This window comes from Macaca mulatta, chromosome 16, assembly GCF_049350105.2.
Source record: "Macaca mulatta isolate MMU2019108-1 chromosome 16, T2T-MMU8v2.0, whole genome shotgun sequence".
Taxonomy (NCBI): domain Eukaryota; kingdom Metazoa; phylum Chordata; class Mammalia; order Primates; family Cercopithecidae; genus Macaca; species Macaca mulatta.
Genome location: NC_133421.1, coordinates 91,782,797 through 91,810,785, shown reverse-complemented (window position 1 = coordinate 91,810,785; position 27,989 = coordinate 91,782,797). Strand labels below are relative to the sequence as shown.

The following is a 27,989-nucleotide window of genomic DNA, read 5'->3' as shown; positions in this document are numbered from 1 at the left end:
TCCCCTCTTGTGCATCTGCCCAGTGGGGGCTCCAGGCTCCATGTGCCAGTGAGGCGGGGAAGGCAGCTGGACAGAGCAGGCCCAGGGCATCCCCATGCGGAGGGGCCATAGGGACCGGATCACCTGGGCCTCCCTCCCCTGCACCCCATTGCTCTTCTGTTGTCACACTCAGTCCCACAAAGGCAGCCCCAGGGCCACTGTGACCCCCAGGGCTGAGCTCCAGGAGCTCAGGGGTGGGGTGTCCATTAGGAGGCATTAGCAGGTGAGGGTCGACACGGGCTGGGGAGACAGAGGCGTGAGCCTCACAGGCGTGGGGACCCTGGAAAGGTGCACACAGCTTCTGGAGATTCGGGGTGGGGGGAGCCAAGTCACATTTGCTGTCACTGTCTGCACTGAAGGCCCGGGTGCCGTGCTGACAGCGGTGGGAAAACCCTTGTTCCCGAGAGACTTCGAAATAATTCAGTGCATTTGAGAAGGGTTGATCTTGGGTGTGTGAGGAGCCCTGTGGCAGCCAGAGGGGGTCCAGCAGAACTTGGGCCCTTGGGACAGCAGGGGTGAATCCCAGAGAACAGCAGAGGCCACAGGGAGACAGAAGGGCCTCTGTGCCATAGAATGGACTTGAGGCCTGAGCTGCCATCAGGGCCAGGCCCTCCCCAGCCCCAAGGCAGGCTCTGGAGAACCAGGGAAGGCGTGAGCTCACCGTCCGGCCCTTCCCAAAGCCCTAGGAAGCCAGGTAGGTGTGCCCAGGGGCACCCAAAGAGCCTGGAGCGCCTGGAGAATGAGCCACCAGAGGCCAATTTGGCCAAGAGCTGGGCTGTGGCTCAGGTGCAGGAGAAGAAACCCACAGGTGGCCAGAAAGCTGGGGACCAGCTCTGTCCCCTTTGTGCTCAGAGTTCTCATGCCCCCAGGCTGAGATGGGAGCAAGGGCTGCACCTCCCCTGCAATAGGACAGGCTACGTCCTCCCCGAGATTCCACCAGCTTCAAGCCTCCAAGGCAGGGCGCGGTGGCTCACGCTTGTAATCCTAGCACTCTGGGAGGCCGAGGCAGGTGGATCACGAGGTCAGGAGATCGAGACCATCCTGGCTAACATAATGAAACCCTGTCTCTACTAAAAATACAAAAAAAATTAGCTGGGCATGGTGGTGGGCACCTGTAGTCCTAGCTACTCTGGAGGCTGAGGCAGAATGGCATGAACCCGGGAGGCAGAGCTTGCAGTGAGCCAAGATCGCGCCACTACACTCCAGCCTGGGCGACAGAGTGAGACGCCCGTCTCCAAATCCCTCCAAGTATAGTGCAGCCACCTGAGGGGATGGAGCCCAGCTCAGGTGGCCCTGCCTGAGCACACACCAGGCCCTGGGACGGGGTAAGCCTGGGAGGGGCAAGCAGGCCCCAGTCCCCCTCCCCTGGTTAATCACTGCAAGGCCTTGGATGTTTCAGGAACTTTCCAGAAGCTCTGTTCAGGCCAGAGCACGAGCAGCCGGTGGGGGAGGGGTGCAGGACCCAAGAGGCGCGCTTCTCACGCTGTGCCCAGCAAACTGTGGTTCACATGGTTTCCCTCCGGCCCAATCAGCCCAATGCAGAAAGCGAAATCCTGGCCAGGCTGGGCAAAACAGGTCAGGCGAGAAGGAGGGGCGGAGAGTAGTGGAGGCCAAGAGTGTTTTTACCGACCAGTTACTGGGTTGACCTCAGATTAGCATCAGGTAGGAGAAGAATCCGGGGTCACAGGGAGTCACGCCTGGGGCAGCCGCCTTGACACATCCAGCTCCGTGCCTCCGGCCTAGGGCTGTACCCTGCCCTGGGGTCCTGGACTCCTGGCCAGTTCCCTGCCACCATCCCTGAGGAGGGCTTGGCAGGAAAAGGACCAGTGAAGAAACCAGAGCCTGCAAAGTGGATATTCTGAGCTAGGGGCCGGCCTGCCCTGGGGAGGGGGTCAGCTCACCCTCCCTGCCCTGGGGACTGTGCCCCACTCACACCTCCCTGCTTTGCCCCGGGATACAGCCAGGTCCTCCCAGCAGCACCAGCTCAGGCCTCCCAGGCAAAGAGGCAGGCCCTTCACCCTCCCTCAGCTCACTTTTTCTGAAAATCCCCGCAGGCATTGTCTCAGGAGGATCAAGTTGGGCAAAGCTTCCAGATTCCCTGTGCCTTAGAGAGGGACAACCAAGGCCCCTGCGTGTGAGGAGACCCCTCAGGGTCACAGTGGAGTACTAGGGCCTGGTCAGAGGACCAGCTTCCCAGTGGGAAGCCCTTTCCACGGGATACCCCACCTTCTGCGAGCCGGCGTGGGGAGCTGGGGGAGGGAGTGGGGGGTGGGAGTGGGGATGGGCGGATTATTGTCGAGAGATAAGGTGGGAGCCTTTGTGTGAAGAGGAGGAGTTCCTCTGGGGGTTGGAAGCAAAGGGAGCAGGCAGCATCCAGGGCCCCCCAGGACCCCAGCAGGGACCAGGGACTGTGACGCCGACGAGGCTGCAGGGAAAGGAAGCCTGGTTCCAGGTGTCTTGAGACCCCAAGAGTGGATCAGAGTGGAAGAAGCTGAGATGCGAAGAGGGGCCCAGGGCCAGGGCCGGGAGCGTGTGGCTGCCCCCATGTGCACTGCACAGCCCAGCAGAGAAACAGTGCGTCACTGCCGGCAACCCCAAAGCACAGATGCTTCCCAGTCAGCCAGGCTGCACGCAGACCACACAGGCTGGGCTCCAGCAGGAGGCCTTGGCCGCCGGCTGACCTGCCCAGGTCAGCCTGTCCAGACTGCCCACCGGGCCACACTCAGCCACGCACTGGAGCCCTCTAGACCTCACCCCAGCCACGATGTGGTCACTCAGTGGACGCTGAGCTCACACCTTACTGTGGATTTTTTGTTTTGTTTTTTTGAGATGGAGTTTTGCCCTTGTCACCCAAGCTGGAGTGCAATGGCACCATCTCGGCTCACTGCAACCTCCGCCTCCTGGGTTCAAGCGACTCTCCTGCCTCAGCCTCCTGAGTAGCTGGGATTACAGGTGCCCACCACCGCGCCCGGCTAATTTTCTGTATTTTTAGTAGAGACGGGGTTGCGCCGTGTTGGCCAGGCTAGTCTTGAACTCCTGACATCAGGTGATCCGCCCTTGTTGGCCTCCCAAAGTGCTGGGATTACCGGCGTGAGCAACAGCGCCGGGCCCTGCCATGGATTTGTAGTAACATTTTGCTGCTGTTTTACCAAAAAAAAAAAAAAACCCATATTCTTAATTTAAAAAATGAAAAATAGAGAAAAACTGGCCAGATACAGATCCCCTACAACACCTCTCTGCGAAGACGGTCTCAGCCGATGCTTTGGAAGGGCTACCTGGCATTTAGGCCCCAGCCTCTGTGTGTGGCACACTCCTGGGCCCTTGGCCTGTGCCCGGCCACATGGTACCTACTAGCGCGGCCTTTCCTTTGGCCTCGAAAGCGTGGCGCTGCTGGCCCATCGAGGAGGCGGGGGCAGGGGATGTGTCTCAGAGGGTAGGGACACCCGGGCGGCCTGGGAGGAGAGGCTTCGAGTCAACCATTTACCACAGCAGCCCGCCCCCTCCTGGGACCCATTACGAAATGGCCATGGCAGGACCATTTTCAGAGCCAGATATCCGGGTGTCCAGTGGAGGGGCAGGCCCAGCCCCTGCCAAGCAGGACCCACTGAGCAAGGTGAGGCCATGGCTCTCTGGTCACTCCAGGAGGATCCTTTGGCCTTCATGGACTCCCGGAGGACAGCCAGGCCAAGGGTCACAGGGCCCCCGCTGGCCGGGGACACAGAAGCACTGCACATGTGCAGTGCGTGCAAGCACAGCCTCCTGCCCCTCCTGATGCATGCTGTTTTCTTCTCGTGTCTCTTTGCCTGATAGAGCTCCCGGCTCCTCCAGCAGTCGATAGCAGCCCCGTCAAGATGCAGGCAGGCATTGCCACCCCAGGGATGAAGACGGCAGCCCAGGCAAAGGCCAAGCCCACAGGAGCCTCCCGGTCTCATCCCGCAAAAGTTAAAGGCTGCCAGAGGACCCCCAAGATCCGTAACTACAACATTAAGGACTGACTTCCTCCCCCCGCGCCGCCCCACCCCCCTCGGGGCTTCCGCATGGTGCCTGCGCTTTCACCTCCGTGGTGGGGTGTGTGGGCGCAGCGTGCAGGGTGGAGGCAGGGAGCTGCGGGACAGGCTCCCGAGTGCCGAGGCGACTCTGCTGACCGAAGGCCTCCCGGAGCGCCGGGCCCATTAAAACCGGGTTCTTCCCTGGGGCGTCTGCTTGGCCATGGCGTTGTTTATCTGTCCTACTTGGGAAATGCAGTATGAGGTGCTTGTGCCAGAGCCTGGCCTGCCTGTGTCACCACCCACAGCCACCTGCACACCGGTGGTGTCGGGGACAGCGTGGCCTCTTCCTCAGAGCCTGGTAGTGGGTAGGGGTCAGAGCAGAAAGCCCACCCACAGAGCAAGTGTCTCCCGAGAGTGCCATGGAAGGGGCCCTCCCAGGAGTGAGAGCCTTGGATACCAGTGAACCTGGCCAAAGTGACCCCTGGAAGCCAGGTGGGCACCTGGGCCTCATGCAGGTCGGGGTGCGCATGTCAGGCGCTGACAGGGTGGAGGCCAACCCAGGACAGCGGTCACCGCTGGGCCTTCCACGCCCACCCCCGCAAAGGATAACAGCAAGATATCCCTGCCACCTGGGTGCCCAGGGCCAGGTACCCGCAAGGACAAGAAACACACATGTAAACTGATGCCCGTCTGCCTGGAACACACTACACTACCCCGCCAAAAAGCAATTCCAAGAGTCCTTGCATGTCCTCCACACGGACACAGTGCTCTGCAACCAGCACCAGCAGGAGGGTGACTTGTCGGGGGTTCATGTCCCACCCCCACTCCTCCAAAGCCCTGCCTCTGTCCCCCCCCCGCCCCCTGCCTGGCACCCAGGCCTGGTCACGCTCTGCCCACAGCAGAGTGCAGGGGTGGAGGCAGCCGGTACCCTGCTAGGCGAAGTGACGGGCCTTGCCGTATACCCTCGGGCCACCTTTCTGAACCGGGCAGACAGCTTCTCTGGGAAGACGATGGGAGAACGCTGCTCCCAGCCCTGACCTGCCATGCTGCCTCGGCAAATCATGGGACCTTTGCAGCTTCGGTTTACACCCGTGTAAAATACCGACAGTGCCATCGGCTGGCCTAGCTCAAAAGTGTGCAGGCTGGATAAACGTGACAAGCAGAGATCACACCGCACAGACAGGCTGCAGTCCCCAAGGCAGGAGTCACTGCCGCGCAGGCATTTGAAGTTAGCATCCCTCACTTGCTTCATGGGAATCCACAGACGGAGTTGGGGATGGGCTGGGGGACTCTCAGTGCTCTGTGGTCTCCCACACAACCTCTGCCTCTTGGGTTCAAGCTATTCTCCAGCCTCAGCCTCCCCAGTAGCTGGGACTACAGGCACGTGCCACCGCACCCGGCTAATGTTTGTATTTTTAGTAGAGATGGGGTTTCACTATATTGGCCAGGCTGGTCTAGAACTCTTGACCTCGTGATCTGCCCGCCTTGCCCTCCCAGAGTGTTGGAATTACAGGCGTGAGCCGCCAAGCCCGGCCGCTGCCGCTCACTTTCTGTAGAAGCCCTCAGGGTGCTGGACGAGTCTCCAACCTCCTTGGGAGCCAGCCAGGGCTCCCCTGTAGCTGGCCCAGCCCCCGACAGGCTGCAGAGAGCAGGGCCCTGCTGGCCACTGACCACCAGCACTGGCAGCCCCCAGGGCCACCTGGGAGGTTTGGAGCATGGAGAGCCGGAGCTGTGTGCCTGCATGCCTGAGGCTGACACAGGGCCTCACCCTGAATCAGAAGAACCCCCGCAGTGGGGACAGCAGTGCGGGGCCAGCCCCAGCCCTGTCTCCCCTTGTCCTTCCTTGAGCCTCCGTCCCACGGTGCGTGAACCACAGCCCCAGAAGGGAAAAGACGCGTGGAGTGGCCGCGTGACCCTCAGGCCTGCTCTCAGGAAAGGGAGGAGGCCGCGCACCTGCAGAGGGGCCGGGGCCCCAGTCTCCGGTTCCCCTTCAGCGGCCCGGGCTTCCTGAGCCCAAAAAGTAGGACATGCAGCCAGGGACACCTGTGGCCTCACAAGGCCCGCTTGCCCCCCGTGGGGTGCGTGGCCCCGCAGGCGCGAGGCTGCCAGAAAAGGGAGGGCACGCTTCAGGGCTCAGGCCGCCGAGCTGGCAACCATTCGAGGAGGGAAATCACTCGGGAGGGAGAGAACGCACGAGGGCCGGGCTGAGCCCCCACCCGTGGGTGCGCCCTGAAAAACTCGCAGCCTTCGCCCAGGGAAGCGGGGCAGCGGCTCCCTTTGTTCGCACCACACCAGGTGGGTGTCCCGGTCGACCCCGCTGGCCACGTGGCCGCGCCCCTCCCCTCCGCCGAGCTCCAGCGGCCTGGAGTGCGCTCGCCCGTTCGGCCCTGCGCCTCATCCCCATCCCCGGGAGGCTGCCAAGGAGGGGCCGTCGGGTGGGTTGGCGTCCGTCTGGGTTCCCCGCCGGCCCCGAGAGGAAAACCGGGAGGCGCTGAGATGACCGGCAGTAACCCCGGCCCGGGTGTCCGCGGCCGGGGTCAACGACCGCACTCGCGCCGCGGCCCGCGCGGCATCCGGGACCGCCCAGCCGCCCGCCCATCACCTTATCGCCTAGCAACGCCCACCCGCGCGCCGCCATTGGGCCGGCGCGAACGCCCCTGGCACCCGATTGGTTGCTGCTGCCGCCGCGCCACGCCCTCAGCCTACTCCGCGCGGGCAGCGACGGCTGCGTGGAGTCGGCGGCCGAGATGCGGGCAGACGGGTCCGTCCGTCCTTCCGCGCGCCTGTGGGTCCGAGCGCCCCGCCGCGGCCGGCGGGAACCCCGGTGTGGCCGCGGTGTAGTCCCCAGTGTGGCCCAAGCATTCCCATCCCGCACACGTGGCGCCGGCGAACACAGGGGTCGGAGGCGCGCCGCGGGCTCAGTCACAGCCGCGTGCTCGTCCGGGCCCGCGAGGCGGGAGGCGGAAGTCGGGGGGCGGTGGTTTCCCGCCCGCCCCGCCCCCGGCACCCCCCAGGCCCAGCCCCACCCCCCGGCGCGTTCCCGCGCAGGGTCCCGGCTCGGGCGGCGGCGCGCACGGGCATCACCCCACCGGCGGCGGCGCGCCGGGTCCCGGGGCGCAGCCCCGACGCTCATTGGCCTGGGCGGCGCAGCCAAGCTGTCAGCCCATGTGGCGTGGCCGCCCGGGGATGGCCGCTGTTTAAATAGCGCCGGCGCCGGCCTAGAGGGAGCCAGAGAGACGGCAGCGGCCCCGGCCTCCCGCTCCGCCGCGCTTCAGCCTCCCGCTCCGCCGCGCTCCAGCCTCGCTCTCCGCCGCCCGCACCGCCGCCCGCGCCGCCGCCCGCGCCCTCACCAGGTACGAGCAGCCGGCGCTGGGGCCGGGGCGCGGGTCGGGGTCGGGGCCGGGGCCCGGGGGGCGGCCCGGCTCCTCATCCTCCGCCCCCAGGGCGCTCGTGGCCTGGCCCCGTATCCGGGGGTCGCCTCCACGGCCTGCCTGGGTTTCGGTGTTTGAGCCTCTTCGGAAGCGCCCGGGGCCCCGCGGAGCAGGTGGGCGGATGGCGGGGGAAGGACGCCGGGGAGCGCCGCCAACAGCCGCCTTCGCTTCCCCGGGGGGAGGCCGCGGACCCTGGAGGGCCTGGAGGAGCCCCCAGCTCGGCCTCCCCGCGCCCACAAAGGCGCCGCCGGGCCCTGTCCGCCGCATCCTCCTCCCGGGGCCGCCCGGTAGCCGAGGCCCAGCCCGAAGGGGACGCCGCGAGGGAGGAAGGGAGTGGGCGCCGGGCCGGCCTCCCCATCACGTGGCGCCGCCCGGACGAAGCGCAGGGGTCCCGAGCAGCCCCCGCCCGGGGCGAAGGGAGGCCGGGCGCGCGGCGGCGTCCCCACCCCCTGCCTGGCCGTCGACCCCTCGTGAATAGCAAGCGGCGAGGACCCAGCGTGCGGGCCTGGAGCCGGCCCGGGGCAGCCAAGCCTCTGTGAATCGCGGTGGGTGGGAAGGCGGCCGCCTCCCTGCCGGGACGGCCCGAGGGAGGCCGCACTGCCGAGGGGCGGCCCGCACATCAGGCCCTGGGGCCTCGTGCAAGTGGCCAGACCAGGGCTGGCCTCCGCCCCCTCCCCCCAGAGCTGCACCAGCCCCCATTGTGGATGAGGAGCCGGCGGCCTGGGCACCCGTTCGGGGTCTTAGGGACCCGGGCCTCAGGGAGGGCCTGCTGTGTTCTGGGTCGGTATGGGGAGGCAAGCAAGTGTCTGTGGGTTCACCCGCGCAGGTGAGGGGTGCCAGGCAACACCTGCGTGTCCTGGCCAGGAGCGGTTCTCCAGGTTGGACCCTGCTGGAGGGGTTGGACTGGCTGGGTTGGTCCACAGTGGGGCAGGGGCCCCTTTTCCCACAGAGCACAGGCCTATCCCCGTTTCGTCCCTCCCCAGCCTTGGTGGCTCTTGGACTGGCCTGGACAGCAGGCCTCCACCCCAGCACGGGTGGGCATGGGCGCTGAGTACCCCCCTCTAGGGCTCTCTGCCACCTCCATGCCCCGGCTTTGGGACCCTGCCTCTCCGTTTCCTTGATGCCTCTTAGGCTGGCCACCTGGGGCCTTGTCCCCATCTCGGGTGGCCTGCCTGCCCCTCACTGTGAGCCCCCGGGCGCCCCTAGGGATGGTCTGGGACAAGCTCCAGGAGCCTTGGAGGGCTGAGGCTCAGCTGAGTGGAAGCGGACACAGGCGCAGAAACTACTAACTCCTGGGGAGGCCAGGGCAGCAGGGCCCCAGTGGGGTCCCCTAGCCAATACCCGGAACTGAATGGGTCAGGGCCCAGAGGTGGGCCTGTTCCCAGAGCACGCAGCCCCTCCCAGCGAGAGCGGGGCCAGGGCCCACATGGACCCTCAGGGTGGCGCTTGGCCCACCTGGGTTGCCCGCCCATTCTGGGTGCCGAGGCTAACGGGGGTGCTGTGGCTGGGATGTGTGGGGCACTCACACGGCCCGCCCCGCAGAGCAGCCATGGAGGAGGTGGTGATTGCCGGTATGTCCGGGAAGCTTCCGGAGTCGGAGAACTTGCAGGAGTTCTGGGACAACCTCATCGGCGGCGTGGACATGGTTACGGACGACGACCGTCGCTGGAAGGCGGGTATGTGGCTGCGGGACTCCCTGTGCCCGAGGTGGGAAGTCCCCACACCAGCCTCCCTGCTGCACTGTGTCCTCACCACCCAGGCACTGGCCTGAGCCCGGTGCCAGCCGCAGAGCCACTGGTCACCCATGGGCGAGTCCAAGCTGCAGCCTCCTTCCTGGACATTGCACCAGAATGGCCTAGAAAATGCGCCCAGGAGGCTCCCCCAAGAGCTGCAAGGCCAGGGGCCAGCCCAGGCAGGGCCCACCTGCTTGTTACGGAGGAGCCAAGCTCAGAGGATGGGTCTCGGGCTGGGGACTGTCACCCATGCAGGGGGCAGGTGGGGGGCCAGAGCCCTTCCAGCCAGGCTGCCCCCGCCTGTGTCCTGAGCTGGCAGGTTGCATACCAGGTGCGCTCCGGGAGGCTGGTCCAACTCCCCCACGCCCAGTAGGCTCTTCCACAGAGCAGCTCTACCTGACGGGCAAGCTGTGAGTCAGCATGGTGGAGCTGAGGCAGCAGCCAGGCAGAGGGTCCCCCAGCCTCACTCCCACCGAGCTCTCTCTGTTCTGGGGCCCATCTCTGGATTAGGGCTTGGGTCTTGTGCAACAGACCTGGTCGTACCAGTCCCCGCTTTGGGGCCACGGTCTTCGCCTCCTGGGGATCCTGTTCCATTGTTTGGGTCTCCCAGGCATAGCAGAGAGTCCTTAATTCCACCATGGTCTCTCTAGGGACCCCACAGGGCCCCCATCTCTGGGCAGCGTCAGTCAGAGATTTAAACACTTGCCTGTCCCGCAGGGCTCTACGGCCTGCCCCGGCGGTCCGGCAAACTGAAGGACCTGTCTAGGTTCGATGCCTCCTTCTTTGGAGTCCACCCCAAGCAGGCACACACCATGGACCCTCAGCTGCGGCTGCTGCTGGAAGTCACCTATGAGGCCATCGTGGACGCAGGTGGGTCGGGCATTCGAGACTGCTGTGCCGAGGGCTCCTGCTGCCCGTGTGGAATAGGCAGTGCTCTCTCTGTTCTTGGTTCTGGTAGAACCAGGTGCCGGCACCACCTGCGCTCCCTGGCTGTGCCCCTGGCCAACGGGCTCAGGGAGGTGTGGGCCACGGGGTAGGCCACGGTTTCACAACTGCACCCCAGAGGTGTCATGGGTGTGCCCTGACCTGGGTGTACCAGTTTCCTCACTCCCTGTGTCTGGCTGGTGCTGGGGCAGGGGCAGGGGCTGGAGTGACGAGAGGCAGAGCAGGAGGTTCTTGAGGGGCCCTCTGGGCCCCCACCCCACCAGCCAAGCAGCAGGTAGCACTGGCCCTGCTGTCTCTCCCCTCCCATCCTCCCCACCACCCTGCCCACGTTCCCCAACCCTAGGCATTCCCACCCCATCCCGCCAGCCTGGCCCACGCTTTGGCTGGCACGTGACCTCGGACAAGCGCGACGCCATTTTTTTTTATTATTTCTTTTTTATTTATATTTGTTTATTTGTTTATTCATTTCTAAGACGGGGTCTCACTGTGTCACCTAGGCTGAGTGCAGTGGTATGATCTCAGCTCACTGCAACCTCCACCTCCTGAGTTCACGCCATTCTCCTGCCTCAGCCTCCCAAGTAGCTGGGATTACATGCGTGTGCCACCATGCCTGGCTAATTTTTGTATTTTTAGTAGAGATGGGGTTTCACCATGTTGGGCAGGATGGTCTCGATCTCCTGACCTTGTGATCCACCCGCCTCGGCCTCCCTAAGTGCTGGGATTACAGGCGTGAGCCACTGCGCCCGGCCACACCGTTTCTTAAGGTTCAGGAGCTCCCTCCCTGGGTGGAGAAGGACCTCCTGATGGGGGAGGCTGAGCCCCTGGCTGCCCTTGGGCGTGAGCGGTTCACACACCCACCCACCCTAGGGCAGAGCCAGCCCACCGGGGCAAGGAGGGGCCCTACTGGCTGAGAGGCGGAGGCCGTTCCCCTGCGCCCTTCCTGCTGCCAGGCCCCACCCCAAGACTGAGGTTCTGCTCCCCTGGGGGTGGCCGGTGTTCCTCTCTCCTTTCTGAGCTTGGACACTTGGTCTTTGTCTCCTCGGCTCCTTATCACGGCCTGTCCTGGCGCAGGCTGCCCTTGGTGCTGGAGAGGCCACTGGCCAACGGGCTCATCAGAGCTTGCCGGTGACACCAGGGGCCAAAGGCGTCGCCTGGGGACAATGCAGCCCTCTGTCCTTCCCGGAGCCACTCTGGCCGCGCCTGGTGCCCTCCCCTGGGCCCGCCTGCCCCTTCCGCCTCGTTCCCCCTGTGACCTGGTTCTTGTTCCAGGCCTCACCTGGGCTGGCTGCTGCCCACAGGCTCTGCTCCGGCCCCTCTACAGCACACCTCACCCTCCTTAGGCCCTTTCCAGGGTCCCACTGGGATGGCCCGCCACCCCAAGCCCGTAGGCTGAGACAGGACCTTCACCCTAGAGCTGCATGGGCGGGCGGGCGGGCAGGCTGGTGGGCTGGCTGATGGGCGGGCTGCACTGTGGGACCCAGCCATGGGGTCTTGACCACTGTTTGTGGCAGGCATCAACCCAGCTTCACTCCGAGGGACACACACTGGCGTCTGGGTGGGCGTGAGCGGCTCTGAGGCCTCGGAGGCCCTGAGCCGCGACCCTGAGACGCTCGTGGGCTACAGCATGGTGGGCTGCCAGCGAGCCATGATGGCCAACCGGCTCTCCTTCTTCTTCGACTTCAAAGGTGGGTCCTGCCCAGCCTCCTGCAATGGTGGGTGGCCTTCAGGTCCCCACGTGCTGAGCAGAAACCACGTGGTGTGGGCTCATTCCGTGTAGCGTGTGTCCCGCCTGGTGGCGGGAGGTATGCCCGGGGTCTCCTGGGCTCGCAGCCCCACCTGAGCTGTGGCGCCTTTCCTTCCAGGGCCCAGCATCGCCCTGGACACGGCCTGCTCCTCCAGCATGGTGGCCCTGCAGAGCGCCTACCAGGCCATCTCCAGCGGGCAATGCCCTGCCGCCATCGTGGGGGGCATCAATGTCCTGCTGAAGCCCAACACCTCCGTGCAGTTCCTGCGGCTGGGGATGCTGAGCCCCGAGGGCACCTGCAAGGCCTTCGACGCAGAGGGTGAGTGTGCGGCCGGGGCAGCCAGGACAGTGGCACGGGAGTGTGTGGCCAGCACGGCCAGGGCCAGGACAGTGGCATGGGAGTGTGTGGCCGGTGCGGCCGAGGCAGCCAGGACAGTGGCACGGGAGTGTGTGGCCGGCGTGTCCTGGGCAGCCAGGACAGTGGCACAGGAGTGTGTGGCCGGCGCGGCCAGGGCAGCCAGGACAGTGGCACAGGATGGCCCCCTGCACCCGCCCCATGCTGTGTAGCATCCTGCCAGCTCCCAGGACCCCCACCCAAACACCCACGCCACACCCCAGAGCTCCTCCTGGTGGGGTGAGGGCCAGTGTGGGGCTGAGCCTGGGGCCTGAGGTGCTGCTCCGCCCAGGGAACGGGTACTGCCGCTCGGAGGGTGTGGTGGCCGTCCTGCTGACCAAGAAGTCCCTGGCCCGGCGGGTGTACGCCACCATCCTGAACGCCGGCACCAATACAGATGGCTGCAAGGAGCAAGGTGGGCTCTGCCGGGGTGCCTGGGGTGCCTGGGGGCAGGTGGGAGCCGGGGCTGGGGCCGCAGCGCTGAGCCGAGCCCTCCGCAGGCGTGACCTTCCCCTCTGGAGAGGCCCAGGAGCAGCTCATCCGTTCCTTGTACCAGTCGGCTGGAGTGGCCCCTGAGTCATTTGAGTACATCGAAGCCCACGGCACAGGCACCAAGGTGATGCGCCCCCGCCAACTCACCACCCCATGACCCTAATCCATGCCCACGCCTGGAGAGGTGGCCTGGCCAGAGCCCCTGACCCCCCCGTGTTTCCCACAGGTGGGTGACCCCCAGGAGCTGAATGGCATCGCCCGAGCCCTGTGCGCCACCCGCCAGGAGCCACTGCTCGTCGGCTCCACGAAGTCCAACATGGGGCACCCGGAGCCAGTCTCGGGGCTGGCAGCCCTGGCCAAGGTAGGTGGAGCTGGGCTTGGGGGTCCCTCAGCCCCCTGCTCCCTGGGACTGGGTTGCGCCATGGCTGGGCACTGCTGCTTCCCGTTTGCCAAGTGGAGGCAGGGGCTTCCCCACCAGGAACCCCTGTCCCCCGGGCTATGCTTCGGGTCTGAGCAGAGGCACTGAGGCTGACAGCAGGGAGAGCTCATAGCCAGGCTCACTGGACCTTCCCTGGGGGTCTCACGTCCTGCCGAGCGCCTGCCAGACATGGAGCGAAGCTGGAGGAGCCACTTGGGTTGGAAGAGCGAGACAGAAGCAGGCCTGGGGGAGGTCAGCTGCAGCATCAGGGTTTCCCGTGTTGCCCACCCGTGTCTACAGCTTCCCGACCCACTAACAGAGGCCTGCGGCTCTTCAGAGACCAGGCACAGGAGCCCCGACACCCACAGTCACTCGGGCCTTCTGCAGCCTCTGAGATGCAACATCTGGACCAAGGGGGCCTTAGTGTTCAGGCCACAGCCAGGCTTTGGAGGGTCCACATCAGGCTGGGAGGCAGCAAGGCCCGAAGGGGAGGTCTTGGACCAAGCTGAGGGCAGGGCCACGGCGGCTCAGTCATCAGACCCCTGTGCCATGGCAGGATTAGGTTGGGGACAGGAAGTGTGTCGGAGAGGGCCCTGGAACCCTGGCCCCACGTGAGCGTCCCGGGGCGGCGCCTGCCCCCAGCTCAGGCAGCAGTGCAGGGAGTGGGGCGGCTGCCCACCCACCATGTACCCCCACAGGTGCTGCTGTCCCTGGAGCACGGGCTCTGGGCCCCCAACCTGCACTTCCACAGCCCCCACCCTGAGATCCCAGCACTGTTGGATGGGCGGCTGCAAGTGGTGGCCCAGCCTCTGCCCGTCCGTGGTGGCAACGTGGGCATCAACTCCTTTGGCTTTGGGGGTTCCAACGTGCACGTCATCCTGAGGCCCCACACGCAGCCGCCCCCGGCACCCGCCCCACACGCCAGCCTGCCCCGTCTGCTGCGGGCTAGTGGACGCACCCCTGAGGCCGTGCAGGAGCTGCTGGAGCAGGGCCTCCAGCACAGCCAGGAGCTGGCTTTCCTGAGCATGCTGAATGACATCGCGGCCATCCCCACCACGGCCATGCCCTTCCGCGGCTATGCCGTGCTGGGTGGCGAGCACAGTGGCCCAGAGGTGCAGCAGGTGCCCGCTGGCGAGCGCCCACTCTGGTTCATCTGCTCTGGTGAGCCCACACTCTGTCCCCAAGGTGGTCCCTTCTCTGGGGAGAGGGCAGGCGAGCTGGAGCCGGTGGTCTCCTGAGGTGCTCTCTGGGACAGGGATGGGCACCCAGTGGCACGGGATGGCGCTAAGCCTCGTGACATACTCTCTGGGACAGGGATGGGCACGCAGTGGCGCGGGATGGCGCTAAGCCTCGTGACATACTCTCTGGGACAGGGATGGGCACGCAGTGGCGCGGGATGGGGCTGAGCCTCATGCGCCTGGACCGCTTCCGAGACTCTATCCTGCGCTCCGACGAGGCTGTGAAGCCGTTCGGCCTGAAGGTGTCGCAGCTGCTTCTGAGCATGGACGAGAGCACCTTTGACGACATCGTCCACGCTTTCGTGAGCCTGACTGCCATCCAGGTAGGACCCAGCTTGCCCGTGTGTGTGCAATGCCAGCGCAGGGCTCTGGCTTTCCCTGGAGCCCAGGAGCTGCAGTCTCTAGTCAGGACCCTGACAGCCTCTTTGCCGGGCAGAGCCTTGTGCTGGGGGTAGGACGGGAGCAGGGAGGGGAGGGGTCTCAGTGGGGCCTGGGTGCTGGGGCCACAGGGGCTTCTCCTGCCAGGAGACCTGGGAGGGTCGATGCGGCCGGGGTGGAGATGGCCCAGTGGGGCCGGGGGGCCGCCCCCAACAGCTGCACCTGCTGGAGGTTGCGAGCTGAGTGTCCTGTTTCTACCCCAGATAGGCCTGATAGACCTGCTGAGCTGCATGGGGCTGAGACCAGACGGCATCATCGGCCACTCTCTGGGGGAGGTGGCCTGTGGCTATGCTGACGGCTGCCTGTCCCAGGAGGAGGCCGTCCTCGCTGCCTACTGGAGGGGGCAATGCATCAAAGAAGCCCATCTCCCACCGGGCGCCATGGCAGCCGTGGGTAGGTGTCCCCGAGGTCTCCCAGAGGGGCCCCCAGCACCTCCAAGAAAGGAGGCTGCCTTCTCGCTGTGGGGTCCTCACCTGCAGCCCTGGCCTGGCCCCTGTAGGATAGAGTGGCCCCCGCTGGCCCAGGGACACCCAGCTCAGACACAGCCGTGCGCAAGTCCCCGTGCAGCTGCCCCACTGCTCCCACACCTGGCAGCCTTGGGCCTAGGCACGTGCCCATGGGCATCAGGCCTGCATGGAGCCCCCTGGGACACAGCCCCGGCATAGTAAGAACCCAGGGGCTTTAGTGAAGCCAACACACAGGTCGCCAGGGTTCCCTCAGACTGGTTGACACCCATCTCAGCCCTGTGGGCCACATGTGGGCAGGGCTTGGAAAGAACTGGGACTGCAGAGGACTGAGGGGCCACCATCTGGGACTGGGCTCCCAGGAGCTGCCCCTGGCAGCTCTGTAATGACGCCTCCACCCACGGGTCAAACACAGCAGGGGGCGAACGTTTCTCATGAAGGCTCCAAGGCTGCCATTACTACGCCTATCATTACTGCCCCCAGCTGCAGGCGGTGTCCTGGGTAGGTGGGTGGCTGGGAGCGGCTCAGTCCCCACGCTAAGCCTCTGAGGCTGGCTCTGCCATAGGCTTGTCCTGGGAGGAGTGTAAACAGCGCTGCCCCCCGGGCGTGGTGCCCGCCTGCCACAACTCCAAGGACACAGTCACCATCTCGGGACCTCAGGTGGGTGCTGCGGCCCAGGCTGGCTCCTCTGTCCCCTGCGCCTGCCATTGCAAGTCTGGCAGGGACATGCGGCCACGGTCTATGCCCTGTGAGGCTCTGACGGGCCTGGGGATGGGGCAGGCTTGTCCCCAGGTCCCTTGCGCATTCCCTCTTGGTTCTCTCTACCTCCCTGAGCCTGAGGTGGGTGCCTGGCCAGGATGCTCATCCAGGCTCCCACGATGCCCAGGCCTCTGTGTTCGAGTTCATGGAGCAGCTGAGGAAGGAGGGTGTGTTTGCCAAGGAGGTGCGGACCGGCGGCATGGCCTTCCACTCCTACTTCATGGAGGCCATCGCACCCCCACTGCTGCAGGCGCTCAAGAAGGTGCTGACTCGGCCCGGGGGGCGCGGGGCGGGCCGGGGTGCCCGTGACCCAGCACTGACCTGGCCCCTCGTGCAGGTGATCCGGGAGCCGAAGCCACGTTCAGCCCGCTGGCTCAGCACCTCCATCCCCGAGGCCCAGTGGCACAGCAGCCTGGCACGCACGTCCTCCGCCGAGTACAATGTCAACAACCTGGTCAGCCCTGTGCTGTTCCAGGAGGCCCTGTGTCACGTGCCCGAGCACGCGGTGGTGCTGGAGGTCGCGCCCCATGCCCTGCTGCAGGTAGGCCCAGCCTGGGGGCGGCGGGCGCCGGGAATCTGGGACGGGCACCTCGGCTGAGCACCAAGGGAGCCCACGCGCCCTGCCGCCCCCAGGCTGTCCTGAAGCGTGGCCTGAAGCCGGGCTGCACCATCATTCCCCTGATGAAGAAGGATCACAGGGACAACCTGGAGTTCTTCCTCACCGGCATCGGCAGGCTGCACCTCTCAGGGTGGGTCCCTTCCCATCGCGGGCCTCATCTCCTGCAGTCGACGGCGTGGGGTGGGTGAGCAGGGCTGCCGGACCCTCACTGACCCAGGCTGGTGGGGGCAGCCCTGGATGGTCCACCACAGGGAGTGGGTCGGCTGAACCCAGAGCCCCTGGACCCCGGTGACGGATGTGCCGCCTGTGCCTCCCTTCTTCACAGCATCGACGCCAACCCCAATGCCCTGTTCCCGCCTGTGGAGTTCCCAGCTCCCCGAGGAACCCCCCTCATCTCCCCACTCATCAAGTGGGACCACAGCCTGGCCTGGGACGTGCCAGCTGCCGAGGACTTCCCCAACGGCTCTGGTTCCCCCTCGGCCGCCGTCTACAACATCGGTGAGCAGGGGCCCGGCGGGTGGGCAAGCTCTTCCCTCCCCACACCAGTGCTGAGGCCTGTGCCCTCCTGCAGACACCAGCTCCGAGTCTCCCGACCACTACCTGGTGGATCACACCATCGACGGCCGCGTCATCTTCCCCGCCACTGGCTACCTGTGCATAGTGTGGAAGACGCTGGCCCGGGCCCTGGGCCTGGCCGTGGAGCAGCTGCCTGTGGTGTTTGAGGACGTGGTGCTGCACCAGGCCACCATCCTGCCCAAGACTGGTGAGGGGCACCCCAGGACCAAGGCGGGGGCAGCTGGGGGCAGGTGCTGCCCTCTGATCTCTGACTCTCCTGCTCTGCAGGGACCGTGTCCCTGGAGGTACGGCTCCTGGAGGCCTCCCGCGCCTTCGAGGTGTCACAGAACGGCAACCTGATAGTGAGTGGTAAGCAGGGCTGGTGGCGTGGGAGCTGCGGGGGCTGTGCCCGCTGGCCATGCCACCCGTCTTCAGGTTCTTCCACACCTGCCTGCCTGCAGGGAAGGTGTACCAGTGGGAGGACCCTGACCCCAGGCTCTTCAACCACCCGGAAAGCCCCACCCCCAACCCCGAGGAGCCCCTTTTCCTGACCCAGGCTGAGGTTTACAAGGAGCTGCGTCTGCGTGGCTACGACTATGGCCCTCACTTCCATGGCATCCTGGAGGCCAGCCTGGAAGGTGGGTACTGACCGCGCTGCTGCCCAAGCCACCGGGGAGGGCGGTCGCCATTGTGGGGGCCACAGAGGGCACCCACGGCTGGGCATGCAGCCTCAGAGGGAGCCGAGGGGCCCGGCAGGCTCTGGGAGGTGGCCCAGGGACCTGGGAGCTCCACAGCACCAACCAGGCCCTGTGTGCAGGTGAGTCGGGGAGGCTGCTGTGGAAGGACAACTGGGTGAGCTTCCTGGACGCCATGCTGCAGATATCCATCCTGGGCTTGGCCAAGCGCAGCCTGCACCTGCCCACCCGCATCACCGCCATCCACATCGACCCTGCCACCCACAGGCAGAAGCTGTACACGCTGCAGGACGACGCCCAAGGTAGCCCCTTCCCAACCCCAACCCAGGGCTCCCAGCCAACTGTGCCACACTCACCCGGCTGTCCCCACAGTGGCTGACGTGGTGGTGAGCAGGTGGCTGAGCATCACAGTGGCCGGAGGCGTCCACATGTCCCGTGTCCACACTGAGTCGGCCCCGCGGCGGCAGCAGGACCAGCAGGTGCCCATCCTGGAGAAGTTTTGCTTCACGCCCCACGTGGAGGAGGGGTGCCTGTCTGAGCGTGCTGCCCTGCAGAAGGAGCTGCAGCTGTGCAAGGGTGAGGTCCCGGCCCTGCCAACTTCGGACACCCCTGGCGATGGGGAGCGATCGCCTCCCTTTCGTGTTGACCCCAGACTTGCCTCTCCATGGGGCCCCCTTCGGAGTCAGCAACCCCAGCCCAACTCTCCGGCCGGAGCTCATGACGGCAGCGTCCCTCCCTCCCCAGCCCCCTGTCTTCCTTGTCCCTGGTCACTGTTCCTCAGTCTTGAAGGGGGTCTTGGGGGCAAAGATGACAGATTCAGCCCCAGGTCACACTTTGGCTAGGCAGAGTAGTCTCTGCAGCTGAATGCGGCCCCTCACTGTGTCCACGGTGGTCAGGAGTCAACGTCACAATGGTGGGCAGCCCCCTCCTCATCCCTCAGCTATTTCTTGTCCTGTAGGCAGAGCTGGGTGTTGGTCCCAGAAAGACAGTGTGGGTCTGAGAGCCCATGCCAGGCAGATGCCCTGGGGCTTTGGGAACACCAGGCCTGCCTCCCTCCCTCCCCAGGGCTGGCGCAGGCACTGCAGACCAAGGTGACCCAGCAGGGGCTGAGGATGGTGGTGCCCGGACTGGATGGGGCCCAGGTCCCCCAGGACCCCCTACAGCAGGGACTGCCCCAGCTGCTGTCAGCTGCCTGCAGGCTTCAGCTCAACGGGAACCTGCAGCTGGAGCTGGCGCAGGTGCTGGCCCAGAAGAGGCCTGAGCTGTCAGAGGACCCTCTGCTCAGCGGCCTCCTGGACTCCCCGGCGCTCAGGGCCTGCCTGGACACTGCCGTGGAGAACATGCCCAGCCGGAAGATGAAGGTGGTGGAGGTGGGTGCCTCCTGGCAGCCAGGCCCTTGCCCTGAACGTCGTGCGACCCACCCCAACATCAGTCACAGAAGGAGACACAGACACGGGGAGGCCCTGGGCAGTGGGAGGGGCCGGCCAGCTGCCTGTGGTTCTGTGCAGGCGTCCTGTGCAGTCCATACAGCCACCGTGGAGGGCCCGTGGGCTCCAAGAGGTGCACCTAGGCAGGACCCCAGGGATAAGACCAGTGACATCTGTGCGTGCCCGTGGCTGGCACCATCATTGGGTTGACGGGGAAGCCTTTCTGCCAGACTCTGGTCTCAGACATTTTGCTCAGCCCCAGGTCAGGGGCACCGGCCTGGTGTGGGGCTGATTCCAGAATTTACCCCCTTCAGGTGCTGGCTGGCCACGGCCACCTGTATTCCCGCATCCCAGGCCTGCTTGGCGCCCAGCCCCTGCTGCAGCTGAGCTACACGGCCACCGACCGCCACCCTCAGGCCCTGGAGGCTGCCGAGGCCCAGCTGCAGCAGCACGACATTGCCCAGGGCCAGTGGGACCCTGCGGACCCTGCCCCCAGCACCCTGGGCAGCACTGACCTCCTGGTGTGCAACTGTGCTGTGGCTGCCCTCGGGGACCCGGCCTCAGCTCTCAGCAACATGGTGGCTACCCTGAGAGAAGGGGGCTTCCTGCTGCTGCACACACTGCTCCGGGGGCACCCCCTCGGGGAGACCGTGGCCTTCCTCACCTCCGCTGAGCCTCAGTACGGCCAGGGCATCCTGAGCCAGGTGCGGCCGCCGGGCAGGGGGACGGGGTGGGGGCCGGGTGAGGACCAGGCCGGCCGGGTGCTGACCGCCGCCCCCACAGGACGCGTGGGAGAGCCTCTTCTCCAGTGTGTCGCTGCGCCTGGTGGGCCTGAAGAAGTCCTTCTACGGCTCTGCACTCTTCCTGTGCCGCCGGCCCGCCCCGCAGGACAGCCCCATCTTCCTGCCGGTGGACGACACCAGCTTCCGCTGGGTGGAGTCGCTGAAGGTCAGGACCCGCCCCACTTCCAGACCCCGCCCCACTGCCCAGCTTGTTCCAGGCCCCGCCCCACTTCCAGACCCCGCCCCACTGCCCAGCTTGTTCCAGGCCCCGCCCCACTGCCCAGCTTGTTCCAGGCCCCGCCCCACTGCCCAGCTTGTTCCAGGCCCCGCCCCACTTCCAGGCCCCGCCCCACTGCCCAGCTTATTCCAGGCCCCGCCCCACTGCCCAGCTTATTCCAGGCCCCGCCCCACTGCCCGGCTTGTTCCAGGCCCCGCCCCACTGCCCAGCTTGCCGAGCGAGGTCTGACCATCCCTGTCCCGCTGCAGGGCATCCTGGCTGACGAGGACTCCTCCCGGCCTGTGTGGCTGAAGGCCGTCAACTGTGCCACCTCGGGCGTGGTGGGCTTGGTGAACTGTCTCCGCCAAGAGCCCGGCGGGCACCGCCTCCGGTAGGAGCACGGCCCCTCACCCCTTCCCCTTCCCCTTCCCCACTCGCCTCCCCCTCCCGAGCCTGAGCTCACCGCCTCTGCCCCCAGGTGCGTGCTGCTGTCCAACCTCAGCAGCACCTCCCGCGTCCCGGAGGTGGACCCGGGCTCCGCAGAGCTGCAAAAGGTGTTGCAGGGAGACCTGGTGATGAACGTCTACCGCGACGGGGCCTGGGGGGCCTTCCGCCACTTCCTGCTGGAGGAGGGTGAGCCCCCCACACTGCCCTGCCCCTCCCGGGAGACTGCGCCTGCAGGCCCCGCAGTAGCCCCACCTCCTGTTTCCCTAGACAAGCCTGAGGAGCCCACGGCACACGCCTTTGTGACCACCCTCACCCGGGGGGACCTGTCCTCCATCCGCTGGGTCTGCTCCTCGCTGCGCCATGCCCAGCCCTCCCGCCCCGGCGCCCAGCTCTGCACGGTCTACTACGCCTCCCTCAACTTCCGCGACATCATGCTGGCCACCGGCAAGCTGTCCCCTGAGGCCATTCCAGGTATGGGTGGCGTGGGGCCGTGGGAGTGGACCGGACCGGGGAACAGACCCCAGCAGCCAGGACCTGCCTGGAAGCCCCTTGGGAGGGAAGGGTGGGCAGTGGGGGGCTCAGTGCCGTCTCCCCCAGGGAAGTGGGCCTCCCAGGACAACCTGCTAGGCATGGAGTTCTCGGGCCGAGACCCCAGTGGCAAGCGTGTGATGGGACTGGTGCCCGCCGAGGGCCTGGCCACCTCTGTCCTGCTGTCACCGGACTTTCTCTGGGACGTGCCATCCAACTGGTGAGTGTGTCCGGGGTGTGAGCCTGGGCCCCACGTGGATGGTGGCCAGGCCTGCACTGACCCACCTGCTACATCCCCAGGACCCTGGAGGAGGCGGCCTCAGTGCCCGTCGTCTACTGCACAGCCTACTACTCGCTGGTGGTGCGCGGGCGGGTGCGCCCCGGGGAGACAGTGCTCATCCACTCGGGCTCCGGCGGCGTGGGCCAGGCCGCCATCGCCATCGCCCTCAGTCTGGGCTGCCGCGTCTTCACCACCGTGGGTAAGGCCCTGCCCCCAGAGCCGGGCGCCGCCCTCCCAGCCCCACCACCCCGGCTCACCAGCGGCACCTCCTTTCCCCACCAGGGTCGTCCGAGAAGCGGGCATACCTCCAGGCCAGGTTTCCCCAGCTTGACAGCACCAGCTTCGCCAACTCCCGGGACACATCATTCGAGCAGCATGTCCTGCGGCACACGGGCGGGAAGGGTGAGCAGCCCCCACAGCCCCCGCCTGCCTCCTGCCCAGGGAAAAGCGGGGTCTGGCCCGTTGGGCGGCGGTGGCTGGGCCTGCAGTGGGTGTGACTGTTGGCCCCTCTGGCGCCGTAGGTGTTGACCTGGTCTTGAACTCCTTGGCGGAAGAGAAGCTGCAGGCCAGCGTGAGGTGCTTGGCTCAGCACGGTCGCTTCCTGGAAATTGGCAAATTCGACCTTTCTCAGAACCACCCACTTGGTGAGGCCGGCAGCACCTGGGCGGGGGTGGGCATGGATGGATGTGGGTGGACGTGTGGAAGGCCCTGGGTGAGCACGTCCCCTGCCCACAGGCATGGCCATCTTCCTGAAGAACGTGACATTCCACGGGATCCTACTGGATGCGCTCTTGGATGGCAGTGCTGAATGGCAGGAGGTGGCGGCGCTCCTGCAGGCCGGCATCCGGGATGGGGTGGTACAGCCCCTCAAGTGCACAGTGTTCCCTGGGGCCCAGGTGGAGGACGCCTTCCGCTACATGGCCCAGGGGAAGCACATCGGCAAAGTCCTCGTGCAGGTGAGGGGAGGAGTCCTGGCGCCTCGGGCATCCCAGGCTCTCGTCCCCAGACAATGCCTGAGCTGGTGGGTGCTGTTGCCCGGACGCAGGTGCTTGCGGAGGAGCCGGAGGCAGTGCTGAAGGGGGCCAAACCCACGCTGATGTCGGCCATCTCCAAGACCTTCTGCCCGGCCTACAAGAGCTACATCATCGCTGGAGGTCTGGGTGGCCTCGGCCTGGAGTTGGCACAGTGGCTGATCCAGCGTGGGGCGCAGAAGCTCGTGTTGACCTCTCGCTCCGGGGTCCGGACAGGTGAGTCGGCAGGGGTGCCTGTGGACCAGCCTGAGCCAGGCGCAGCCCCGGGCCCCTGAGTCCTTCTCTGCAGCCCACCATCGGGGGCTGTCACAGCGTGTGGGGTCTGTTCCCCTCCATCTTGGCGGGCGCTTGCTGGACAGGGCTCTGCGGCTGCTCCTCATTTCCCCAGCCTGGCATGTGGGGAGAAGACTGTGTACCCTGGCCCGGTCCAGCCCACAGTCCTGTGTCCCGCAGGCTACCAGGCCAAGCAGGTCCGCCAGTGGAGGCGCCAGGGCGTGCAGGTGCTGGTGTCCACCAGCAACATCAGCTCCCTGGAGGGGGCCCGGGGCCTCATCGCCGAGGCGGCGCAGCTCGGGCCCGTGGGCGGCATCTTCAACCTAACCATGGTGAGGGGAAGCCCCGAGACCAAGGCAGGGCCCTGTGTGGGCGGGTGAGGCCCTGGAGCCGCAGGGAGTGCTGAGGATGCCTCCCCCAGGTCTTGAGAGACGCCATGCTGGAGAACCAGACCCCGGAGTTCTTCCAGGACGTCTGCAAGCCCAAGTACAGTGGCACCCTGAACCTGGACAGGTGGGCACCGCGCAGCCCTGCTCCCCCCTCTGCTGGGGTCTGGGCTCAGGGCTGTGGGAGCCGAGGTGGTTCGCTGACAGCCCTCTCTGGCCTTTCCTGGGGTGGGAGGTTGGGGGTTCCTGGGGGTGCCGGCCGATGGGGAGTGACACGCGTGCCCACAGGGTGACCCGGGAGGCGTGTCCTGAGCTGGACTACTTTGTGGTCTTCTCCTCTGTGAGCTCCGGGCGCGGCAATGCCGGACAGAGCAACTATGGCTTTGCCAACTCTGCCATGGAGCGCATCTGTGAGAAACGCCGGCACGAAGGCCTCCCAGGTGGGCCCCACCCTCTCCCCTTGGCCCTGCCCACCCCCCCTCTCCCGGTGGCCACTCCCCACCCCCACCTTCTCCCCGCAGCCCTGCCCACCTGCCCCCTCGCCCACAGGCCTGGCCGTGCAGTGGGGCGCCATCGGCGACGTGGGCATTTTGGCGGACACAGTGAACATCCACGCCACGGTCATCGGTGGCACGCTGCCCCAGCGTGTGGCCTCCTGCCTGGAGGTGCTGGACCTTTTCCTGAACCAGCCCCACATGGTCCTGAGCAGTTTCGTGCTGGCTGAGAAGGCTGCGGCCTACAGGGACAGGGACGGCGAGCAGGACCTGGTGAAGGCCGTGGCACACATCCTGGGTGAGCACTGCCAGCAGGAGCCGTGCCAGGTGGTTCCCCTGCTGGCATCAGGGTCTTGGGACGGACATAGCAGTCATGGCCCTGTGTGCCTCAGTTTCCCCATGTGCAGAGCCAGGGTGCGGGCGCAGGTGTCACTGTGGTGATGGTGCGTTGGGAGATGCACAGCCTGCACACCCCTGGGTGTCAGCCCTGCCCCACGCAGGCCGTCCCCACGTCCCCCGCCAAAATTGCCAACCGAGCACATCCCTTCCAGGCATCCGCGACTTGGCTGCCATCAACCTGGACAGCTCACTGGCGGACCTGGGCCTGGACTCGCTAATGAGCGTGGAGGTGCGCCAGACGCTGGAGCGCGAGCTCAACCTGGTGCTGTCCATGCGTGAGGTGCGGCAGCTAACGCTCCGGAGACTGCAGGAGCTGTCCTTGAAGGCGGATGCGGCCAACGGTGCGTGCGAGTGACCAGGCGGGAGTGGGGTCCCCGGGCTGCCCCAGCCCTTCCTCCTTGCTGTCTGGACCACGTCCCAGCAGGCATCCCACCCTTCATCACGGTGCCATTCTGAGCATTCCACCCCGACTCCTACCAGACATAGCACCGTGGGGACTTGCGTGCGTGTCTGTGTCCTTGCGTGGGTGCCAGGGCCCTGCAGCCAGACCAGCCTGGCATTTGCCCCTGTCTTCACAGAGCTGGCATCCCCCACACCCAAGGAGGACGGTCCGGCCCAGCAGCAGACTCAACTGAACCTGCGCTCCCTGCTGGTGAACCCCGAGGGCCCCACCCTGATGCGGCTCAATTCAGTGCAGAGCTCTGAGCGACCCCTGTTCCTGGTGCACCCAATCGAGGGCTCCACCACCGTGTTCCACAGCCTGGCCTCCCGGCTCAGCATCCCCACCTATGGCCTGCAGTGCACCCGAGGTACTCCCGGGCCCTCCTCTGGACACGGTGGTCAGTGCTGGCCATCACGGGGCCCGTGGCTGCCACCTGCACATGCTGAGTGCCTGGCACTGCCGTTGCAGCTGCGCCCCTCGACAGCATCCACAGCCTGGCTGCCTACTACATCGACTGCATCAGGCAGGTGCAGCCCGAGGGCCCCTACCGCGTGGCCGGCTACTCCTATGGGGCCTGCGTGGCCTTTGAAATGTGCTCCCAGCTGCAGGCCCAGCAGAACCCAGCCCCCACCCACAACAGCCTCTTCCTCTTCGATGGCTCGCACACTTACGTACTGGCCTACACCCAGGTGAGAGCCAGGCCAGCCCTAGAGGCCTGTGGCACACATCTGGGCTCCCTCCCTGTGCCCGGCTGTGGGGGATGGTCGCTTGGGAGGCTCCGCCCCTTCCATCTGTTCAGCAGCCCCTCCTTCCTCTCAGAGCTACCGGGCAAAGCTGACCCCAGGCTGTGAGGCTGAGGCCGAGACGGAGGCCATATGCTTCTTCGTGCAGCAGTTCACGGACATGGAGCACAACAGGGTTGGTCCCCGACACCCCTGAGGCCGCCCGACCCAGAGCACTGGGCAGGAAAGGAAGGGTGGGATGGGACGCCAAGAGCTTTATTAAAGGCCCCCCAGCTTCACCCCTTTAATAGCCGACCCCGGCTGGATGCGGTGGTTCACGCCTGTAATCCCGGCACTTTGGGAGGCTGAGGCAGGCGGATCACCTAAGGTCGGGAGTTCGAGACCAGCCTGACCAACATGGAGAAACCCCTTCTCTATTCAAAACACAAAAATTAGCCGGGCGTGGTGGCACTCCCCTGTAGTCCCAGCTACTCGGGCTGAGACAGGAGAATCGCTTGAACCCGGGAGGTGGAGGTTGTGGTGAGCTGAGATCACGCCATTGCACTCCAGCCTGGGCAACAAGAACAAAACTCTGTCTCAAAAAAAGGTGCAGCACGGTGCTGTGGGTGCTGCCGGCACCTGCTCAGAGCCCGACCCCGCAGGTGCTGTGGGTGCTGCCGGCACCTGCTCAGAGCCCAACCCCGCAGGTGCTGGAGGCGCTGCTGCCGCTGAAGGGCCTGGAGGAGCGCGTGGCGGCCGCCGTGGACCTGATCATCAAGAGCCACCAGGGCCTGGACCGCCAGGAGCTGAGCTTCGCGGCCCTGTCCTTCTACTACAAGCTGCGTGCCGCCGAGCAGTACACGCCCAAGGCCAAGTACCATGGCAACGTGATGCTGCTGCGTGCCAAGACGGGTGGCGCCTACGGCGAGGACCTGGGCGCGGACTACAACCTCTCCCAGGTGTGCAAGCGGCCTAAGGGGAACGGGGACGGGAGTGGGTGGGGCAGCGGCTGATGGCACCCCCTGCAGGTATGCGACGGGAAAGTGTCTGTCCACGTCATCGAGGGTGACCACCGCACACTGCTGGAGGGCAGCGGCCTGGAGTCCATCGTCAGCATCATCCACAGCTCCCTGGCTGAGCCACGTGTGAGCGTGCGGGAGGGCTAGGCCCGTGCCCCCCGCCACCGAGGCCACTCCGCCATCCCCACCCCCCGCCACACAACGGGGCAGGAAGGGTCCTGCCGGTAGGACCCTGCCCGGCCCAGTGCCACTGCCCTCCGAGGCTGCTAGACGTAGGCGTTAGGCATGTCCCACCCACCCGCTGCCTCCCACGGCACCTCGGGGACACCAGAGCCGCCGACTTGGAGACTCCTGGTCTGTGAAGAGCCGGCGATGCCTGCAGGAACCGGGCTGGGCCTCGTGCGCCCGTGGGGTCTGCGCTTGGTCTTTCTGCGCTTGGATTTGCATATTTATTGCATTGCTGGTAGACACCCCAGGCCTGTCCACCCTGCAAAGACTCCTCAGGCAGTGTGTGGGTCCCGCACACTGCCCTCATTTCCCCGATGTCCCCTGCGGGCACGGGTGGCCACCCAGGCCTGCTGGCTGCGGCCACCTCTTGGCCAGGCCTTGGCTCAGCCCGCTGCGTGGGAGGTCGTGTGGGCCAGTCCCCGAGGAGCTGGGTCCCTGCACAGGCACACAGTGCCTGGCCACACCCATGATGCAGGGCTGGCCTCCAACCCTGCGGACCGCGCCGGGCACCAACTCCGTGTTTGGTGTTTGTCTGTGTTTGTTTTTCAAGAAATGATTCAAATTGCTGCTCGGGTTTTGAAATTTACTGTAACTGTCAGTGTTCACGTCCGGACCCCGTTTCATTTTTACACCAATTTGGTAAAAATGCTGCTCTCAGCCTCCCACAATTAAACCGCATGTGATCTCTGCCGCCATCTTTTCTTCCCTCCTCCCTGACCCGGCAGCTGCAAGCTCTCCAGCTCCGCCCCACCCAGTCACGGGGCCGTGAAGGGGATGCCCTCTGTCCTCTGATCCCCAGTTCCCGCACATCCCTAGGCCATGTCCCAGAACCGGGGCTGGGCCAGGGAGTGAGGAAGGAGCCTGCGTGGCAGCCCCGGGTTTCCCTGGAAGGCACTGGGACTGGCGGTGTATCAAGGTTCTGGCCAAGAAACAGCACCAGTAAGAAACGTGTAGGAGGTGCAGACGTTGGGAAGTTGGCTTCAGCTGACGAGGAGAGGCCCATTGTGGAGAAGAGTATTTGCTTGAAGTCAGCAGATTGTAGGCATTCGCCCCTGCCAAAGATGCCGTCACAGCCTCACCAACACAGTAGCGCCACGGGCTGCCAGGCTGACACAGAAGATTTGGGTTTAGGCAAAGGAGTAGAGGCTGAGAGGGAGCAAGGAGCAGGGAGCCCTGGGAACCTGGACCCCCAGCATTGAGGGGTGGTGTGGATGCAGCCTCCAGGACCCATAAGGGCAGCACCCCACGGGTGGCTGTGCGGGGGCACTGGGTAGACATGAGCTTGGGGTAGAGGCAGGAGGCGAGAGCCCGGACTGGATTTCGGGAACGGGCAGAACAGGCCAGCCTGGGGTTCCGGAAAG

The 27,989-nt window shown here is 65.8% G+C and overlaps 2 protein-coding genes across 20 annotated transcripts in view; both read left to right on the top strand.

The window, feature by feature from the left end:
* Nucleotides 1-4,235, top strand: part of CCDC57 (coiled-coil domain containing 57) — a 116,133-nt gene extending 111,898 nt beyond the window's left edge. For 15 of the 17 annotated variants that reach the window (XR_013407510.1, XR_013407511.1, XR_013407513.1 and 12 more), the window contains one exon: nt 3,850-4,235. Coding sequence is in view for 10 of the 17 variants with exons in the window: in XM_077973399.1 (XP_077829525.1) it covers nt 3,850-4,034 (185 nt within the window). In the remaining 7 variants the exon portion in view is untranslated. Of the gene's footprint in view, nt 1-2,868; nt 2,992-3,849 lie in introns of all 17 variants that reach the window. The other 2 variants (XR_013407515.1, XM_077973396.1) reach the window with 1 other exon arrangement.
* Nucleotides 4,236-7,253: 3,018 nt separating this feature from the next.
* Nucleotides 7,254-27,318, top strand: FASN (fatty acid synthase). Of its 3 annotated transcripts, none has more exons than XR_013407509.1 (43): nt 7,254-7,381; nt 9,002-9,135; nt 9,910-10,062; nt 11,649-11,822; nt 12,000-12,200; nt 12,568-12,690; nt 12,776-12,891; nt 12,994-13,128; nt 13,884-14,346; nt 14,559-14,746; nt 15,065-15,254; nt 15,891-15,985; nt 16,212-16,346; nt 16,422-16,625; nt 16,718-16,833; nt 17,029-17,201; nt 17,275-17,466; nt 17,547-17,627; nt 17,720-17,896; nt 18,076-18,255; nt 18,326-18,529; nt 19,019-19,323; nt 19,695-20,084; nt 20,164-20,328; nt 20,649-20,770; nt 20,858-21,012; nt 21,094-21,297; nt 21,424-21,574; nt 21,655-21,833; nt 21,917-22,036; nt 22,156-22,278; nt 22,370-22,590; nt 22,680-22,881; nt 23,119-23,270; nt 23,360-23,451; nt 23,613-23,764; nt 23,874-24,116; nt 24,370-24,558; nt 24,796-25,026; nt 25,128-25,348; nt 25,479-25,614; nt 26,029-26,340; nt 26,410-27,318. XR_013407509.1 is itself a non-coding variant. In XM_077973392.1 (43 exons), the coding sequence occupies exons 2-43, from the start codon at nt 9,009-9,011 to the stop codon at nt 26,545-26,547; spliced, it is 7,533 nt and encodes a 2,510-aa protein (XP_077829518.1). In that variant the 5' UTR covers nt 7,254-7,381; nt 9,007-9,008; the 3' UTR covers nt 26,548-27,318. The 3 variants fall into 3 exon arrangements, 2 of the variants coding, with proteins under 2 accessions (XP_077829518.1, XP_014976113.2); XM_077973392.1 differs by having other exon boundaries at nt 9,007-9,135; nt 25,479-25,577; nt 26,089-26,340; XM_015120627.3 differs by having other exon boundaries at nt 25,479-25,577; nt 26,089-26,340.
* The last annotated feature ends 671 nt before the right edge of the window (nt 27,319-27,989 follow it).

What these genes read in the sequence shown, in the direction of transcription:
- FASN (XM_077973392.1), top strand. Translation starts at nt 9,009, where the DNA reads ATGGAGGAGGTGGTGATTGCCGGTATGTCCGGGAAGCTTCCGGAGTCG. An exon ending in CAAGGCCTTCGACGCAGAGG is followed by an intron (nt 12,201 to 12,567) that starts GTGAGTGTGCGG and finishes TGCTCCGCCCAG; the next exon opens with GGAACGGGTACTGCCGCTCG. An exon ending in AGATGGCTGCAAGGAGCAAG is followed by an intron (nt 12,691 to 12,775) that starts GTGGGCTCTGCC and finishes AGCCCTCCGCAG; the next exon opens with GCGTGACCTTCCCCTCTGGA.